General features: G+C 43.2%; 1 protein-coding gene across 8 annotated transcripts in view; it reads left to right on the top strand.

The window, feature by feature from the left end:
• The window catches only part of magi2b (membrane associated guanylate kinase, WW and PDZ domain containing 2b), a 94,970-nt gene that overhangs the window by 16,376 nt on the left and 59,970 nt on the right, over positions 1 to 18,624 (top strand). For 7 of the 8 annotated variants that reach the window (XM_015964737.3, XM_015964738.3, XM_015964735.3 and 4 more), the window contains exon 2: positions 12,727 to 12,843. In XM_015964737.3, the coding sequence (XP_015820223.3) occupies positions 12,727 to 12,843 (117 nt within the window). Of the gene's footprint in view, positions 1 to 11,025; positions 11,276 to 12,726; positions 12,844 to 18,624 lie in introns of those variants that run through there. The other variant, XM_015964741.3, reaches the window with a different exon arrangement.

The raw sequence follows: 18,624 nt of genomic DNA, 5'->3' as shown, positions 1-18,624 counted from the left end.
GTTCAGTGCAGCAGCAGCAGGCAGCTTCCTGCCGTCCTGGAGGAAATCTCAGCTCATGTGTTGGAGCGCTTCATTTGCATTCAGGATGGCTCCGTTGCTGCAGTTGATGCTTCCTGCCAGCAGAGGTCAGGAGCCGTCTGGTCTGGTGGAGTTGTAACAGAAGCAGGTTTTTTTTCCCCATTCCCTGACATTCATTCTGTGGTCCTTTATTTCAGAGGGAACATTAATGATTAGATAGTCCAGTATTTAGTCATCATTGTCCATGTAGATGATGCGTAACCATGGCAACAGCTGATCATGTCACGAGCAGACTGCTGCAGTAATTATGTGCAGGCGGCCTCGTCTGAGTGCTGCCTGTCTGGGATATTGTTTACCTGCTGTGGTGCTTGAGCTGACACAACTAAGTTGCAAGAGAAGGAGCCATGAATTCATGATTATAATGACCAGGATGTCCATGTTCTCTGTTTCCTCTGTGATGGCATCAGTAGTTACTTCCAAATGCTTGTACTGTAGGTAAACATACAGACACCTTTTTGTTTGTTTTCATCATAAAATCATCATTCTTGTGGGCGTCTTGCATCACTAACTGAGATGGACCCATGTGGCTTTTTCTGTTGCCAATGCTGATATATAGAGATCACAGTCAACCGATGTCTGACATCCACTGCTGGTTTTTGAGCTGACATTCATCACCGATATCTGGATGTTTTCCACCTTATCTGTACGCTTAACTGTTGCCAATAACAACAGTGACTGCACAACATTTTAGATTCATAACTCTGATTTTAGCCAATTCTAGAATCTTAATTCTTTGTACTTCTCTGTGTTAAAATCAAACATTTAACCAATAAACAATTCAATAAACTGACCAAAATGTGCAAATAAAAACAAAAAGCCAGTTGACAATTATATTTTAGAGCATTTATTAAGCTGATTTAGAATGTAAATAAATATAAATAAAAACATGTATAACTGAAGTTTAATAAATAAAATGTTAAAATGTATGTGAAACATCTATCCATCTTTAGCCGGGGTCAGGTCGCAGGGAGCAGCAGCCTAAGCAGAGAAGTCCAGACTTTCCTCTTCCCAGCCACTTGGGACAGATCCCAGAACAGCTGAGAAACATAGTCTCTCCAGTGTGTTCTGGTCTTCCTGTAGGTCTCCTACCGGTTGGACGTGCCTGGAAAACCTCACCAGGATGCATCCAGGAGGCTCCTTTCAATGTGGAGGAGCAGCAGATCCCAAATGACCGAGCTTCTCACCCTATCTCTAAAGGTGAGCCCAGCCACCCTGCAGAGGAAACTCATTTGGCCGCTCGTATCCATGATCTTGTTCATTCGGTCACTACCCAAAGCTCGTGACCATAGGTGAGGGTAGGAACGTAGATCGACCGCTAAATCGAGAGCTTCGCCTTCTGACTATGCTCTTTCTTCACCACGACAGACCGCGAAAAACACTGGCATCACTGCAGACGCACCACCAATCCCCCTGTCAGTCTTCCGCACCATCTTTGACCTCTCTCAGGAAGACCCCGAGATACTTAAACTCCTCTGCTTGGACCTCGTCCCTAATGTGCAGAAGACATTCTACCCTTTTCCAACTCAACACCATGATAAAAAAAATCTATAAAACTAGATAAATATGGTGCTGAAAACTCACCTGCAAAATCTAAATCAAACCTTTTAGAGCTCTTCACTTAGCAGCAGAATCATAGCAACAAATCCCTGATTTCAGAGACTTCCTGGATGTCTGCAGATGTGCCGGACTTTAAATCAACTTTACTAGAAGGTATATAAGCTGACACTGATATATATATATATATATATATATATATATATATATATATATATATATATATATATATATATATATATATATATATATATATATATATATATACAGGTGCTGGCCAGTAAATTAGAATATCATCAAAAGGTTGAAAATATTTCAGTAATTCCATTCAAAACGTGAAACTTGTACATTATATTCATGCAATGCACACAGACCAATGTATTTCCGATGTTTATTACGTTTAATTTTGATATTTATAGGTGACAACCAATGAAAACATCAAATCTGGTATCTCAGAAAATTAGAATATTCTAAAGGCCAATGAAAAAATGTTTGTTTCTCTAATGTTGGCCAACTGAAAAGAATGAACATGAAAAGAATGTGCATGTATAGCACTCAATACTTAGTCGGGGCTCCTTTTGCCTCAATAACTGCAGTAATGCGGCGTGGCATGGACTCGATCAGTCTGTGGCACTGCTCAGGTGTTATGAGAGCCCAGGTTGCTCTGATAGTCGTCTTCAGCTCCTCTGCATTGTTGGGTCTAGCGTATTGCATCCTCCGCTTCACAATACCCCATAGATTTTCTATGGGGTTAAGGTCAGGCGAGTTTGCTGGCCAATCAAGGACAGGGATACCATGGTCCTTGAACCAGGTGCTGGTGGTTTTGGCACTGTGTGCAGGTGCCAAGTCCTGTTGAAAGGTGAAGTCTGCATCCCCATAAAGTTGGTCAGCAGCAGGAAGCATGAAGTGCTCTAAAACTTCCTGGTAGACGGCTGCATTGACCCTGGACCTCAGGAAACAGAGTGGGCCAACACCGGCAGATGACATGGCACCCCACACCATCACTGACGGTGGAAACTTTACACTGGACCTCATGCAACGTGGATTCTGTGCTTCTCCGCTCTTCCTCCAGACTCTGGGTCCTTGATTTCCAAAGGAAATGCAGAACTTGCTTTCATCAGAAAACATAACTTTGGACCACTCAGCATCAGTCCAGTCCTTTTTGTCCTTGGCCCAGGCGAGACGCTTCTTGCGCTGTTTCATGTTCAAGAGTGGCTTGACACACGGAATGCGACACCTGAATCCCATGTCTTTCATGAGTCTCCTCGTGGTGGTTCTTGAAGCGCTGACTCCAGCTGCAGTCCACTCTTTGTGGATCTCCCCCACATTTTTGAATGGGTTTGTCGTCACAATTCTCTGCAGGGTGCGGTTATCCCTAGAGCTTGTACACTTTTTTCTACCACATTTTTTCCGTCCCTTCGCCTGTCTGTTAATGTGCTTGGACACAGAGCTCTGCGAACAGCCAGCTTCTTTAGCAATCACCTTTTGTGTCTTGCCCTCCTTGTGCAAGGTGTCAATGATTGTCTTTTGGACAGCTGTTAAGTCAGAAGTCTTCCCCATGATTGTGGTGCCTTCAAAACAAGACTGAGGGACCTTTTAAAGGCCTTTGCAGGTGTTTGAGTAAATCAGCTGATTAGAGTGGCAGCAGGTGTCTTCTATATTCAGCCTTTTCAGAATATTCTAATTTTTTGAGATACCAAATTTGGAGTTTTCATTAGTTGTCACTTATGAATATCAAATTTAAATGTAATGAACATTGGAAATACATTGGTCTGTGTGCATTGCATGAATATAATGTACAAGTTTCACGTTTTGAATGGAATTACTGAAATATTTTCAACCTTTTGATGATATTCTAATTTACTGGCCAGCACCTGTATATATATGAAAATCAGCAGACTGATATATCAGTTTATCCCTAATCTATAGTTGTATCCCTTTTGGGGACCCGATACGGACAATTTTTTATGCTTTTTCATAAAACTGGCAATAGTACCAAATGTAATAATTAGAATACATCAAGCTAACAAGTAAAACTTCCATTATTAAAGAAACAAACAAAAAATACATCTCTGAGTTGTTTTATTTATTTATTCTTTTGCAAGTACAGCATATCCCTTCATTGTGGAGTTTTGCTTCCCATTGCTTTCTGACAAGAAAAAAAAAAAGAGGACGAAACAGGATTCGGCTATATCTTCTCTGCTTTGTTCTCACTCAGAAAACACGCTACAACTATGAACCCATCCAGATAGCCATCATCTTCATGATCTTTACCTGCAGTGAAAGTTTAATATCCATTCCAGTTCCCAGGTGGTTTGTAAAACCAGGATTGGGAACGACAAGAAGAAAGTGCTGGTCAGCCTGCACATGCAGCCGCTGTTTAGGGTCAGTACATTTACAGGTGCTTTTAGTGTAATATTTCTCCACACTTAAGGATTTGGACTCAGACTGATAGTGAAAGATCATTACAAACAGGTTTTATTAGACAATCATCCCACAGCAGCCAAGAGATGAGGAGAGGAGAATCATTACGATGCTCAGAAGGTGGCCTTTTTCAGCCCTAATCATTCAATTTTTTTTCTCGTATTGATCAGAAACCCATGCTGGTTTTACCCCTCAGATTCTCTACCCTAACTAATGAATACCTAATATCTCGTTGTTGTCCTTAAATGTCCTTCGTATCCTGCATTTGTTGCTTCTACAAAACATTTGATGAGTCCACCATCAAAGCCTCCCCTCCCTCCTCCATCAGAGTGTTTTCTTTTCATTTAGATGCACGCCGTTTCTGATGGAGTCTGTGGAGCAGCGCTCGAGCTGAAGAGCGCAATCAGGAGTGACAAACAACCCCATATAGCCCCATTTACACAAGCCGCCACAAACACCCAACACTTGCACACAGCCTCTCGTGTCCGTCGGTGTTTATCTAATCACTGTAGACGTGTGATCCGGAGTGAAACGAGGAATTCATTTACCTGCCGTGGGAGGAGGAGCACTAGGCACAAGGAATATTCAGGTGGGCAGTTCCTTTAACCTTTCTTCTTTAGTTTTGCAGCCTCATTTGTAGTGCAGGCATGACTCAGAGGTTGTAAATGTGTGTCTGGTCTTGATTATGGCACAGTAGAGAGAGAGATGGGGGAACATCATCATTAAGACTGGTTTCAGGGTACAAGGGGATCAATATTAAGACCTTTAGGAGAAAGACTCTGTCATTTAGTATTAATAATGGCTCCTGCTGCCTGCTGTAACAATAAGGACTATTGGAAACAGATACTTTCTCCACAGCTAAATGAACAATACACCAAATGTGGAAGTTTTGTCTATCCCTTCATTTATGTAGATGAAAAGTGGTTTTATGTTGTTGGGCTAAAAGCAGGAAGATAACATGTGGATTGGTGAGTTACTTAAATAATCATAAATAATATTGTAATCATCATAATACAGACAATAAATAATATGTATGCTCATATATATATAATGTTTACCTTATGTTTACTTTATCTGCCAGTTTTTAGATTAAAAAAACTTTTTTACTCATTTTCTTGAGATTTCTTTGATTTGTCAGTGAGATTTTACATTTAATATGTATATTTATGTGTATGTTTATTTATTTGGCAGACACTTTTATCCAAAGCGACTTACAATTTATAACTTATAGGGCATGTTGTGATCTGTGGGGGAAACCGGAGTACTCGGAGGAAACCCACGCATGCATGGGGAGAACACGCAACTCCACGTAGAAAGGCCGCAGCCGAGATTCGAACCTGCGACCTTCGTGCTGCGAGGCAACAGTACTAACAACTGCACCACCATGCAGCCCAATATATTTCTTGCTTTTGTGCTGCAAAGTATATTTTAGACTAAAATCTTGATTTTTTGGCATTAATTAAAACTCAAGAGCTCTCTAATTAAGGCTTTAACACGTTTACACTATTTAGTGTAAATAATCTTCCAGTGTCTCAGATTAGATAATGTTTACCTTTTACATCAGCTATTGTTAAAATAAGCTGCTAGGAATAGACGATTCGTCGTGCCATTTATCAGCTAGTTTTATTAAAAGAAAATAAGTAATTTTAGTTTATAGTAACGACAAAATGAACTTATTTAATAAATCTCCTATGGATGATATAATTTTGTTGCAGATATTCATTTTGGTTCTTTGGCAGCAAGTAATACAAATAAAAAAAATCATAATAAAAGCATTTCTATCAGAAATAAAGCAGACATGATCAAACTCTTTGATCTCTGGCTGAAAACACTCGTTATCTTTTAATCCTTTTATTTTTTTATCTATATCCGACTATGTAAATGGTAAATGACTATGTGTTGCAGAAATGCAGATATAATCAGAAGTTCGCTTTTGCTTTCTTCTGCAACCTGTGTGACCTATTGTTAAAATAGATGGAATTATTGATCAATAACTTTCTCAGGTTTTTGTTCTCCATGACAACCCCTCTGGAAAATCACCATTTCACCTTCTCTCTTCTCATAACGCCCCCGACTACCAGTTCAGACCTCAACCTTTAACTCACCCACACGGTACTCTGCTTGTTTGTGTTCCTGTCTGACACTGGAGCAGGTTGATGGGATTATTTCAGGTTTTAAATGCATCTCAGTAAAAACATGTATTGTGCTTGTTCAATAGGCATGTGAAGGCATGAATTCATGAATTATTTCTGCAGGGTTGTTTGCTCTCCGGACTTCAGAAGAAAAATTTTGTCAGTAGACAAACTCAGTGAATCAACGTGCCACAAGAGTGCTTTCCTCCCGTCTCAGCCTACTGGTAGAGTGGATGTGTCAGACCCAATTATGCCTTCCTAAATCAAACAAAATGGCTCCTGTTGGTTTCTGCATCTAGATTCTCCCCTCTCAACCCTCAGTTTAGTATTCACACACACCTGCTCAGTAGAGGAACACACAAAAAGCCAAAATCTGACATTTTTATGAATCTAAACCCATTTTTGAAACATTTACAATCGAGCAGAAAAGATTTCACTCAAACGATGCATATAACGAGTTTGATTGCTGTTTTATCAGCTTGCGTATATTTAGACTCATATTTTCTGGTAGAAAAAACTTACTGGTTTGTAGAATCTCAGAAAAGAATTATTGTTGGTTTTCTGTGCTGAAAACTAAACATTTTCTAGTTGTACTTATTTAAAACATCTAAAATAAAAGTATGAGAAACAATAAGTAAACTTGACACAAAACATCTATAGAGTGTGTTCAAACAAAAAAAATGCAGGAGAGCAACAGTTGAAGCTATGAGGAAAAATCACACCCCCTAGTGGCTGGCTGCAGTTCACATTTTAAGTCCCACCTCCTCAATGTAAACAGTTTAGTTATGAAGTAAAGATATAATTCTCTTAATTTCCAGGTGTGACTGTTGATTTACACAGTTCTTATATTGTTGCTCTGGTTATTACTAAAGATACATCTAAAAACAAATCAGAGCTAAATAATTTTTGTTTTAGAATAAAATATAATATATTTCTGTTTCATATTCAATAAAACCAACAGGATTAGCATGAAATACAATGTTATTAATAATAAAGTGTTGGTATGTTGGAGGTCAGAGCCCTGTGTTGGTGTTCTGATTAAGGAAATCCTGTTTTTGGTTTTTATCCGAGCGTGAAGTTTTTGTGCTGCTGAACTCGAGGTCAGGCTGGATGCGATGATGCGGCTTTAACGACAACGGCTTATCAAAATAAATGATGGGTGTTGCAGTCTGATCTCTACCACCGAAGGCACTGGGGTCAGAATTTACACTTCAGTTAACTGCTTCCTGGGAAAATATAAATAAAAGCTCCACCATTATCAGTGCTGCTGTTACAAATATCATGATGTCATTGCAAAGCGGATAAATTAAGGCACACGGATATTTATTAGCAAAACAAGAGACTTGCAAATGAGATTGTAAAAAAATGATGGAACCTGAAAGAAATAAGTCAAAAGTTTAAAGAGACACTATGCGATTTTTTCATATTTTAAATCATTTTCTATAGCCAGTATGTGCTAAAATGACTATTTACAGGGTTAATGAAAGGCCATCCAGCCCCCCTGTGGCCAGAATATTACACTTGCAACTTCGGAGTGCCGATCCAATCTGTTGGCGCTGACATACCTGGCGCAGCAGTCTACTTCCAGCAGTTTCCTGCATGTTTTATCTCATGCAATAACACCAGATCCAATAAGGGAGGACTCTCAGATACTGACACACCAAAATCTCAGCTTGATACCTGTGATGACCCAGTTTTAGCAGTGTTTGTTTTTTCCCAGATTGCCTTAATTTGACGAAAGATCAGTTGTAGATGTACCAAGAATTTTATGAACATTTGATGAAAACCCACATAGTGGTTCATGAGATACTTGTCCAACACACACACACACACACACACACACACACACACACACACACACACACACACACACACACACACACACACACACACACACACACACACACACACACACTTTCAGCCTTTCATCTTTGGTGGTGAGCTTGAATCACTGCACTTCTGCTGATGCACCTGTTCAAGTCTATAGCTCAGGTGTCATTGTGCAGTTTGAGGCTGACATGTTTCCAATGCACACCAAGTAATGAGTCAGAGTAAACATTTCATTTTTTATTGTCTGAACAAAAGAACACGGCCTTAATTATTTAAATAAAGAACATTTAGTTTGAATTAAAATCACTAATTCATGACTCTTTTACTCAAACACACATCCAGGAGTTTAATAAGGTAAAAACTCTCATTATAAATTCACTAGATTGCATATTTATAAAGTTTTGTCTCAATAAATCAAAAACAAACACATCAGATGGTCCCAGTCTGCAGCCTTGCTGAGTTGATCCGTGACCAAGTGCTTCTTTGCTGAGTTATTTATCAATGCTTTTTATTTTAGTGCCATTTTGGAGCTGCTTTTGAGGAGGATCAACCGTTCGCTTCAACAGGTTACTGATAAGCCTGCATGAATATTAATTAGAGCCTTGCAGCACCAACGTCGCTTCAGTTTTCCCCTCTGCAGTCGTTCACATTGACACTCCTGTCCTGCTGCAGTAATTCACCTCCTGCTAAGTTTCAGAAGGAGGTGTCTCCTCCAGCAGGAGCTCTGTGGGACAAACGTCTATCCCTGTAGGGATTCTTTCAGAACATTGTCAGACGATTTAAGAGATTTTCTATTTGACGTGAGCTAATTTATTAAACATGATGATGATGATTTTTAAATAATTATGTTGATGTTAAGCTATGATAGAAAACAGGGTCTAGATGTAAAATCACTAGTGTCCCCTTAGGATAAAATCGTGACCCTGAAACTGTGTAAACATTTCATTTCTCTCTTCAGCAGCTCCTATAAACTTTGCAATATTTGTCTGCAGCTGATAAAATCCACCAGCTGTGGTGTTCAGGTGTATCTGTTCACCTGATCTACAACAGTTGTCTCCAAACTGCCTGATATGAAATATCTGCTGCCAGTTTTTAGATAAAAAAAAATATTTATGCTCTTAAACAACAATTTTTTACCCATTTTCTTGAGATTTTTTTATTTGTCAGTGAGATTTTACATTTAATTTGTATATTTCTTGCTTTTGTGCTGCTTTTTATATTTTAGACTAAAATCTTGATATTTTTTGGCATTATTTAAAACTCAAGAGCTCTCTAATTATGGCTTTAACACGTTTACACTGTTTAGTGTAAATAATCTTTCAGCATCTCTGATCAGGGTAGCTGCTTAAACCCTCAGCAGGAGCTCTCTTGCTTCACAAATTACAGGATAAACTCGATAACGGGTAAAAGTTCACAAAACAAAACAGTAAAGATAATACTTATACTGCCTAAAATATACTAAATAGATTTTAAAAAAGAGGTATTACTGTTTATTATTTTCATTTATCATTTTTACACATTGTGTCCAGCTCCTTAAAGTGATATTTTGCAACTTTTTCATATCTCAAATCATTTTCTTGAGCCAGTTTGTGCTGAAATGACCGTTAACAGGGTTAATTAAATGCCACATGGCCTCTATCGCCCCCTGTGGCCAGAATATTCCACTTGCAACTTCAGACTGGCAGCTGCTCTGCTTTCAGAAAAATCTGGGCTGACAAAGCTGGCACGACAGTCTCGTCCCAGCACCATTCTAGATACACACAGGTAATTTCAGTGATGAATCACTCCTATAGACACTAGCGAAGGCTGTGGAGACATTTCAGCTGTTAGAAGTTGTCCTGCTTCAACACAGTTGATTCACCCACTCATCAGGCTCTGCAGAAGCCTTTTAGTCACCTGCCGATTAAAATGAGGTGTGTTGAAGCAGGGCAACCTCCAAAACTTGCTGGATAATGGTTCTCCAGGACCAGGGTTAAGATGTTAAAATGAGATTTGAGCAAGGAGATTTTACAAACTGACACTGGGGGGTTCTAAAAAAAGCTGAAACTGCCCTTTAAATGGATGTTTTGTGTTGGAGTGGGGTTTGTGCTACAAAAAATGACTATAATTCAGTCAATTCTACAGACGTGTAGCTAAAACTTGATGTCAAAGTGGCTTAGGATCATTTACGCAAATATTCTTAAGTGCTAATAGGTTGCATGTGATTTTGCAGAGTGGCATGAGTTTCTGCATGAGGTCATTTTCTAGATTGAATCAAAAGAATATAACTCCATCATGACTTAAACCTCGGAGGAACCATAGGCCTTTAACTGCTGTCTAATTTGATGGGTCTTTTTCCCATAATGAAGCACAAGCTCTTTTAAAAGTGTCTTTTTTTCAGATATCCTTTATCTTTATGATTTTTTGGGGTAGATCAACAAAACAAACCACCGCCACTGTTATCATTGTCTGGTTTATTTCTGTTATTGATAAATTTATCGTCCTGGAAGTGGCGTGCTGTTGGACCAGTGAAGCTCCTGTAAATCTTTTCCTTCTCCACACTCAGCTGTGCCTTGATTGCCGAGCTCAGATCACGAGCATGTGTTTCTCTGCTGGTGTTTGTTTAGGTCTGGTGTTTTGACCAAACCTTACTGAAGACAGCGCTCAAGGCTTCTTCTCTGGCTTCTGCAGCTGTGAGCTCATCTGCCTGGCGTGCGCGTACAAGTGTGTGTGACAGTGTGACATATGCTGCCGCCGCTGCATTCCTCGGTCTTCCTTTCTGCTCCGTGACGTAAACACAAGGTCAGACTTGGAGAGCATCTGGTGGATGAGATGTGTTTGAGGAACGTCAGGGAGCATCTGCGCGGAAAATTGAAAACACACATCTGCAAACGCCGTTACATGCATAAACATTTGTTTTCTGCTGTCAATCTTTTTGTTGTCTGCACACACACACACACACACACACACACACACACACACACACACACACAGGGTGCAGTAGCATCAGCAGCAGATAGGGGCTGCTGCAGGATCGTGGAAGATGTTTGGCCAATCTGCTGGCAGGTTTTCTGAAACCCGGCATCCCACTGGCACATCTTCTTCTCCTCTCTTTTTTCCTCCCGACGGTCGTCGTCCTCTCCATCTATCCGTGTCTCTTTGCATCTACCATCCCCCTCTCCGTCCTCATCTTCTGGGATTAAAATTGGCTGCCGGTTGCGGCTGCAGCATCAGTGGAGAAGCAGAGGCAGGGGGGAAGACGGAAAGGTTTCACCAAGGTAAAAAAAAAAATATGTGCGGTTGCTGGATGTGAGGCTAAAGGACGCCTGAGAGGACAGACTGTCAGTGGATTTATACCTGAGGAGGAGGACTGTTCTATCAACATCTGGGCCAGCTGCTGATGAGGTGTCTGGATTTCACTGCCTGTATCTTCCCTGTCTGTGTCTACATCTCTCTTTGAAAGGTCTGCATGAAAAACTGTGTGTGTGTGTGTGTGTGTGTGTGTGTGTGTGTGTGTGTGTGTGTGTGTGTCGGTGTCTGGATGCCAAAGACAAAGCCAGTGTCTGAATGCAAAGCGTGCAATTTGACGTTTATTCATCAGAAAAATCCCAGCAGTCTGAAATGTAGTGAAGATTTCCTGCGGTCTTCCGTTGGTGTTTTCATTCCCTTTGGCTTTGCTGTCTTGCTAAAATGGTGTCAGCTCAGACAAGATGCTCTAAACAAAGAATTAATTATTTCAGAATCAGTCACATGTGTCAACATGCATGCGTGTGTGTGTGTGGGTGTGTGTGTGTGTGTGTGTGTGTGTGTGTGTGTGTGTGTTTGTGCATAGTTTGTGCACTGAGGCTGGATGACTTTCCACTCCAGCGCTGTGCGCTGTCTGACAGGTAGGCGCTGCATTAACTTGTAGGCCCAAGGCTGTTGACTCAGTTTGGCAGGGGGTCAATATAGTATGCATGACTGAAAAGACATGTTTGTCATTTGTAAATTCATAGCATGCAAGTTCACCCTCCCCTCTCTGTCGAATGTGATAGTGTTGCATATCAAATGTTGCGTGTGGAGAAAGTTCTCCTCCTCTCTTCCTCCTGGGCTTCTCTCGTTTGAGATGCAGGGAGGAGGAACTTGTGGGCATCCTCCTGCTGCACAGACACGTTGGTCCCCACTAACTCCTCTGCCTTCACTCATTTATTTCATTGTGTTTCAGTTCGGAGGCTTAACGACAAGTAAAACAGCTTATGCAGCATACAATCTATGGAAACACAGAGCGAGGGGGTTAGGAGCTGTTGTCCTCTGTAGCCTTTGTCACCCAACCTGCTGACGCTGCACATGCAGCCCCAAAGGGGATCACCGGTTTACACAATTACCATGACATGTGTGCGTTTGTGTCTGCGTGAAGCGGCACCAGCGACTTTGCTTTGGTGGGGCGAATTATTTCCAGCTTTCAGCCTGATTAGGTCAGAAAATCTAATTTCTCAAATACCCTCAACACCTAATTTTCTCCTTCTCCTGGTTATTAAGGAAGTGTAATGAAGTTAAAGTCATGTTTGGTTTGAATCTTCACTAAGAGTTGTGACAAGATGCTCCACTACTTTTTGTGTGAGGAATCTTTTTTTTTGTCTCGCCTTCAGATTTTAAAGTTTCCTTAAAGATTATGTCAGCAGGCGTCCCAGGGGAAGTGTGTTATCAGCTGAGTGTGTGCACTAACTGGTTTTCCTGTGTTTGTGTCTAGGGGGGGTAGTTGACAAAGATTTGAGGCACTACCTCAACCTGCGCTTCTCCAAAGGCTCAGTGGACCACGACCACCAGCAGATCATCAGAGACAACCTCTACCTCCGCACTGTTCCCTGTAAGTCTTCCTCATTTGCCCATTTTCAGCCACTTGCTGTTTCTGCTTTGGTACTTTTCATCCTCAATCCATCCAAATCTTTGTCTCCATTTGTCTTTTTCATCATCCATCCCAAAAACCAGTCTTCCCACCTTCCTCCTACAGCCTAGCTTTTCCTCTCATTTAGCTTCGCCTTGGGAAGCTGCCCTCTTATTTCCTTCATCACACACATGCTCCCTCCCAGTGTCTCTCACCGTCTACCCCTCCTTCCTTTCCCTCAGCCGTCCGAGGTTTCCACGGCAACCACCTTCTTGTCTGGGGGCTTGTCGTGATGCCCTGCCCTCCCCCTTCAGCACACACAGATAAAAACTGTGACTGTTGGATACATTTCATCAAGTGTGAGACATGCTACATGCCGGACAAACACAGATGTCTCACGGTATGTGTGTGTGTGTGTGTGTGTGTGTGTGTCTTTTGCCTGTTGGGACACAACGTAATCTCTCTGATTAACATTGAGGGTCTCCCGCAGCAAGTCCACCTTCCATCTATTCATTGAGGATCTTGTGACTTATCTCCAATGCTTCAACCCACTGACTAAATGTTACTCTCTTTGTGCAGAGAGGTGTTGTTTGAGTGGACAGATGATGTCTTTTCCAAGGATTTTTTGAACTCTTCTGTTCTGAAATGCTTTCAGGTTCCTGAAACTAGCACAGGTCCAGGAGAAAACGAGGCTAGTCTTGACGTCAGCGATAGCCGCGTCTACCGAGCGATGTCCTCTGCTGGTGTGTCGAGCCGCTGACACAGAAGCGATTGTTTGTTACGATCTTGCAGCTGCACACTTCCCTCCTCTCTTCTTCTGTCGTTTTCATCCCTCTGCCTTCACCCTCTTTCATGTCGTCGCCGCTTCTTTGCTTTCTCTCCTCTTTTCCCTAGTTGTAATTTCAGATGCCCGTCAGCCTCGGTGCCTTTAACGCGCCTCTCTTCTGCCTTTCGCAGCCTGTTTGCTGTGTTATTAGTGGAGTTAAGGCCGACTGACAGAGTGACGGCTGCTGTAATGAGAATTGGCTAAACCTCAAAACCTTCACCCTATTAATACCAAAGGACGCCATGTGCCTGCTTTGCTCACGTGATCCCTCCTTTTGTTGCCATGTTTCAATTATAGTCACCTCCCAACCTTTCATTAGAATGGAAAAGACAATTATTGCCTGTGATGATTTGGTAATAGCAACCCTGCAATTAACTGCCTATCACTTTACAAGACTTTAATGAAGATCCTAAAAATTCAATAGACCTCCTGCCCTTTTAGCTTTGAATTATAAGTGTGGTGTTTTAATTTAAATGTGCTTGTTATTGTTTAAAAGTTCATGTATCAAGAGGATGCTTTATATGAATTCGCTGCATGACTTGTAGTCTCTCACATTAGCAGGCGCTGCTCACCCTTCAGTGATGCTGCTTCAGATGGCTAAAAAAATTGGGATGATGGTCTTGAATGCTGCCTTGCTCCTGCCCAATGGGGCTGTTTGTTGTTGTAGTTTGGAGCGTTAGAAAATCAGTGGTTTTTTGTAATCTCCCTCGTCTGCAGCGCTCTGACCATGCTGTCAGTGCGGGTCTGTCAGCTTGACGAGCAGACGCCACTCTGCATCACAACATGCTGTCAAGGACGTGGGATGTGTCTGGCTGTCAGTGTGTGCGTTTGTGTCGGTTCATACTGCTAGGAGGCTCTTGTGCTGACATCAACCAATGCATCATGTTACATCATTTAGCTCAAGGATCACCCTGCCTCACTCACCCCCAAAATACTTCAAAAAATATAAGAATTTGCTCTGATATTAATAATTTTGTGCACACTTTGTATTTAGCCCTCCAGGAGGGCTCCTCTATGTGTTCTTGCTTTGTTTATGTCAGTGATTATTTTACACAAGTATTTGTCTCTCAGCAGCATAAATACCAAATGGTAGCAGGATCTCCACTTCAAGGACAAACATCTAAATATTTAGCTAAAGGGACTGTATCGTGCAAAATCCACTTTTTGGAGCTTTTGATCATGTTTTATTGTTATTTCCTCATGAAAAATACCCCCAAAGAGGTTTGGCGTCACGCATGCATTATCCTATCTCAGCTGCTTCTTCTGGTAAACTCAGCTAAGCTACTGCAAACAGCTGGATGGGGCCTTTTTACATCACAACGCAGTGAGGGAGGTATTCGGATCCCTGTCCAGTCTTCCTAAAGAAGAGTTTAATCTGCATGAATGCTTGGAATTTATCTGCAGGAGCTCTCAAAAACTGAGCCAGAACGTGGCTGTGATTTCACTGTCTATTTGTTGAGCCACCAATGAATGAATGAATGAATGAATGAATGAATCCAGCACCCAATGTTATAATCATCCAATGGAGAGCCATGGAGGTGAACAAAACCAAAATGCTAACTGTTAGCTGCTAGCAGAATTGTTATAAAGTTTGGTGGGTGAGCCTTACAGAAGGTCTGGGACAATGAGTCATCCCAGTTGCCTTTTCCCTGTCTTAGTGTGTGTGTATATTAGCTGCTGTACCCTCAGAAGGAAATGTCTCCAGGGTGTGTGTGTGTGTGTGTGTGTGTGTGTGTGTGTGTGTGTGTGTGTGTGTGTGTGTGTGTGAGTACTCCGCTATCGCTGCATGATACATGTTAGCATGGATCTGCAGTGTCCTGGTCTGCAGCTGTGTACGATTGTGGAATTCACACAAGTGGAGGCGGGGTTTCATTCCTTCTTATTTCCAGATTGAAGGAACAGTTTACAAAAATACTGTATATAATGAAAGACTTACTTGTCCAAAAGAAATGTCTCCAACCATACACCTGAGGGACATTCGTGTTGAACGCAGAGATACTTTGAAACACTTTGAGGCGCTTTTGGCAAGTTTAGTCTTTGAGCTTTTCTTCACGATCGTTTGTCTTAAAGTGGAAGCAGGCAGTCGTGGAATTAGTATTTTTTGTGGCTTTAAAGGCAGTTGTAGCTGCCCTGTGGTTCTTTCTGTCGTTGCAGTTTTGTCAACACATTGTAAATGGTACTCAGTGTAGGTACTTTTGCAAATGCACGCATGCATGCTCTGAATGACATCTGTACGTAGGTGGATATCTAACGCTATTTACTAATGCTAAGTAAAATTGCACGGGGCTTACGGGATGGAGTGTGGGCCCAGCAAAAAAAGTTAAATTGATGTAATGCCTTCATTTTATTATATTTTTATGGATTACTACAAAAATCATAAATAATTCCTGAAAAGGGGGAAATTCCAGATTGGTGCTTTCCATGCTAGAGCTTTAAACTAAGATCATTGTATTTTCAGAAAGGATGGCGTTTCAGCCTTTTTGATGAAGTCATCATGACATATAATGTTATGTGTGATCTCATGCAATATTGCAAAACTTCATGCAATCAGTTAGTCCTCACATGAGCTAAAAGTGCCCCTTAGCTAATTCAGTATCTACTTGTAACTCAACATAAGAGAGTCAAGAGTCTCATGAATTTTCCTCCTACCAGTCCAACAAATATCATTGAAAGAACTTAACATCCAAGAGATTGATCAAATCTCTTACATTATTTAAGAAGTCTTGCTTCTTTAGTATTACATAAAAGTTTGAAGCTCCACCAGCAGCCTCCTGGCCCAGCAGCCAGGCGCCACCAGCAGCCTCCTGGCCCAGCAGCCAGGCTCCACCAGCAGCCTCCTGGCCCAGCAGCCAGGCTCCACCAACAGCTTCCAGGCCCAGCTGCCAGGCTCCACCAGCAACCTCCAGGCCCAGCAACCAGGCTCCACCATCAGCCTCCAGGCTCAGCAACAGAGCCCCACCATCAGCCTCCAGGCCCAGCAGCCAGGCTCCACCAGCAGCTTCCAGGCCTAGCAGCCAGGCTCCACCAACAACCTCTGGGCCCAGCAACCAGGCTCCACCATCAGCCTTCAGGCCCAGCAACCAGGCTCCACCATCAGCCTCCAGGCCCAGCAACCAGGCTCCACCAGCAGCTTCCAGGCCTAGCAGCCAGGCTCCACCAACAACCTCTGGGCCCAGCAACCAGGCTCCACCATCAGCCTTCAGGCCCAGCAACCAGGCTCCACCATCAGCCTCCAGGCCCAGCAACCAGGCTCCACCATCAGCCTCCAGGCCCAGCAGCCAGGTTCCACCATCACCTCAATACCAGCCACCTGATCCAACCATCAGGCTCAGCCTGGGGCTCCACCGGCAACAAGGACTGAGAGAGAGGTAAGCCTAATACAATGGCCCCTCCTAGAAAAATGGAGAAACTCGAGGAAGATATGGAGGAAATTAAAAAATCATTGAATTTTATGTCAGCCGAGCTGTCTAAGCTAACAGTACAACAGGATCAACTACTATCATTAATGGACGAGGTCAAGACACTGAAATTCAAGCTTGCAGAAAAGGACAAGAATCAAATCAAATCAAATCAACTTTATTTATAGAGCGCTTTCACATGGCCAAAATAGACAAACAAGAAGATCATGGTATTGGAACAGAGGGTGGATGAACTGGAGCAGTATACCAGAAGGGATCACTTGGTGATAACTGGTTTGGAAACAAGACATAGGACTTATGCCAGAGTTACTGGAGATGGAAATACTACTGAGTGTCAGACGCGCTGCTGAGTGGAGCGGAGCTGAGGCGAGGATCCAGACGCGGGAGGAAGACAGGCAGACAGGTAGGAACGTTTTCACACAGTCTTTTAATATGGAGCACGCTGGACAATGAACCAATGAACCGGCACAGGACACAGAACAGACGGGGCTTAAAGACAGGAGGACCGGGATCTAAGGTGATTGGGAAAACGAGAGGCAGGTGGGAGTAATTAACGAGACACAAGGCTGAACCAAACAGGCTGACAGGACAGGGTGTGACAGTAACCCCCCCCCCCCCCCCCCCCTCAAAGGGCGGATCCCAGACGCCCACAGGAACAAGGAGCAGGGCGGGAGGAGGGGGGCCCGGAGGGAGGGCCCAGAGGAACCGAGGGACCGATGGAGAGGAGGCAGGGACCAGCAGAGTCCGGGGGCCTGCGCCTGGGACAGAGGAGGAGGCGACGGGCTCTTGGAGGCCGGCACCTGCGGCAGAGGAGGAGGCGACGGGCTCTTGGAGGCCTGCGTCTGCGGCAAAGGAGGAGGCGACAGGCCCTTAGAGGCCAGCGTCTGCGGCAGATGAGGAGGCGACAGGCCCTTGGGGGCTGGCGTCTGCAGAAGATGAGGAGGCGACGGGCCCTAGGAGACCTGCGTCTGCGGCAGAGGAGCTCTGCAGGCTGGGCCGGGGACATAGTCTCTGCAGGCGGGGCCGGGGCCATAGTCTCTGCAGGCTGGGCTGGGGACAGAGCCCCTTGGACAGGCTGGGCCGGGGACAGAGCCCCTTGGAAGGGCTGGACCAGAGCGACCTCCAGAACCACCATTGGAACCGGAGACGTCGGACCAGAGGGAGCGTCGACCTCTAGAGTGGAACGAGCGTCAACCTCTGGAGTGGATAAGGCGACTTCAGACGAGATGACTTCAGACGAGACGACTTCAGAGGCGACTTCAGACTAGACGACTTCAGAGGCGACTTCAGACGAGACGACTTCAGAGACGTCGAATTCAGACGAGACGTCGACTTCAGAGATGTCGACTTCAGAGACGTTGAATTCAGACGAGACGTCGAATTCAGACGAGACGTCGAATTCAGAGACGTCGACTTCAGACTAGACGACTTCAGAGACGTCGACTTCAGACGAGACAACTTCAGAGACGACTTCAGACGAGACGACTTCAGAGGTGACTTCAGTCGAGACGATTTCAG

Source organism: Nothobranchius furzeri, chromosome 4 (genome assembly GCF_043380555.1).
Source record: "Nothobranchius furzeri strain GRZ-AD chromosome 4, NfurGRZ-RIMD1, whole genome shotgun sequence".
Classification (NCBI taxonomy): Eukaryota; Metazoa; Chordata; class Actinopteri; order Cyprinodontiformes; family Nothobranchiidae; genus Nothobranchius; species Nothobranchius furzeri.
This window is presented reverse-complemented; position numbering and strand designations above follow the sequence as displayed.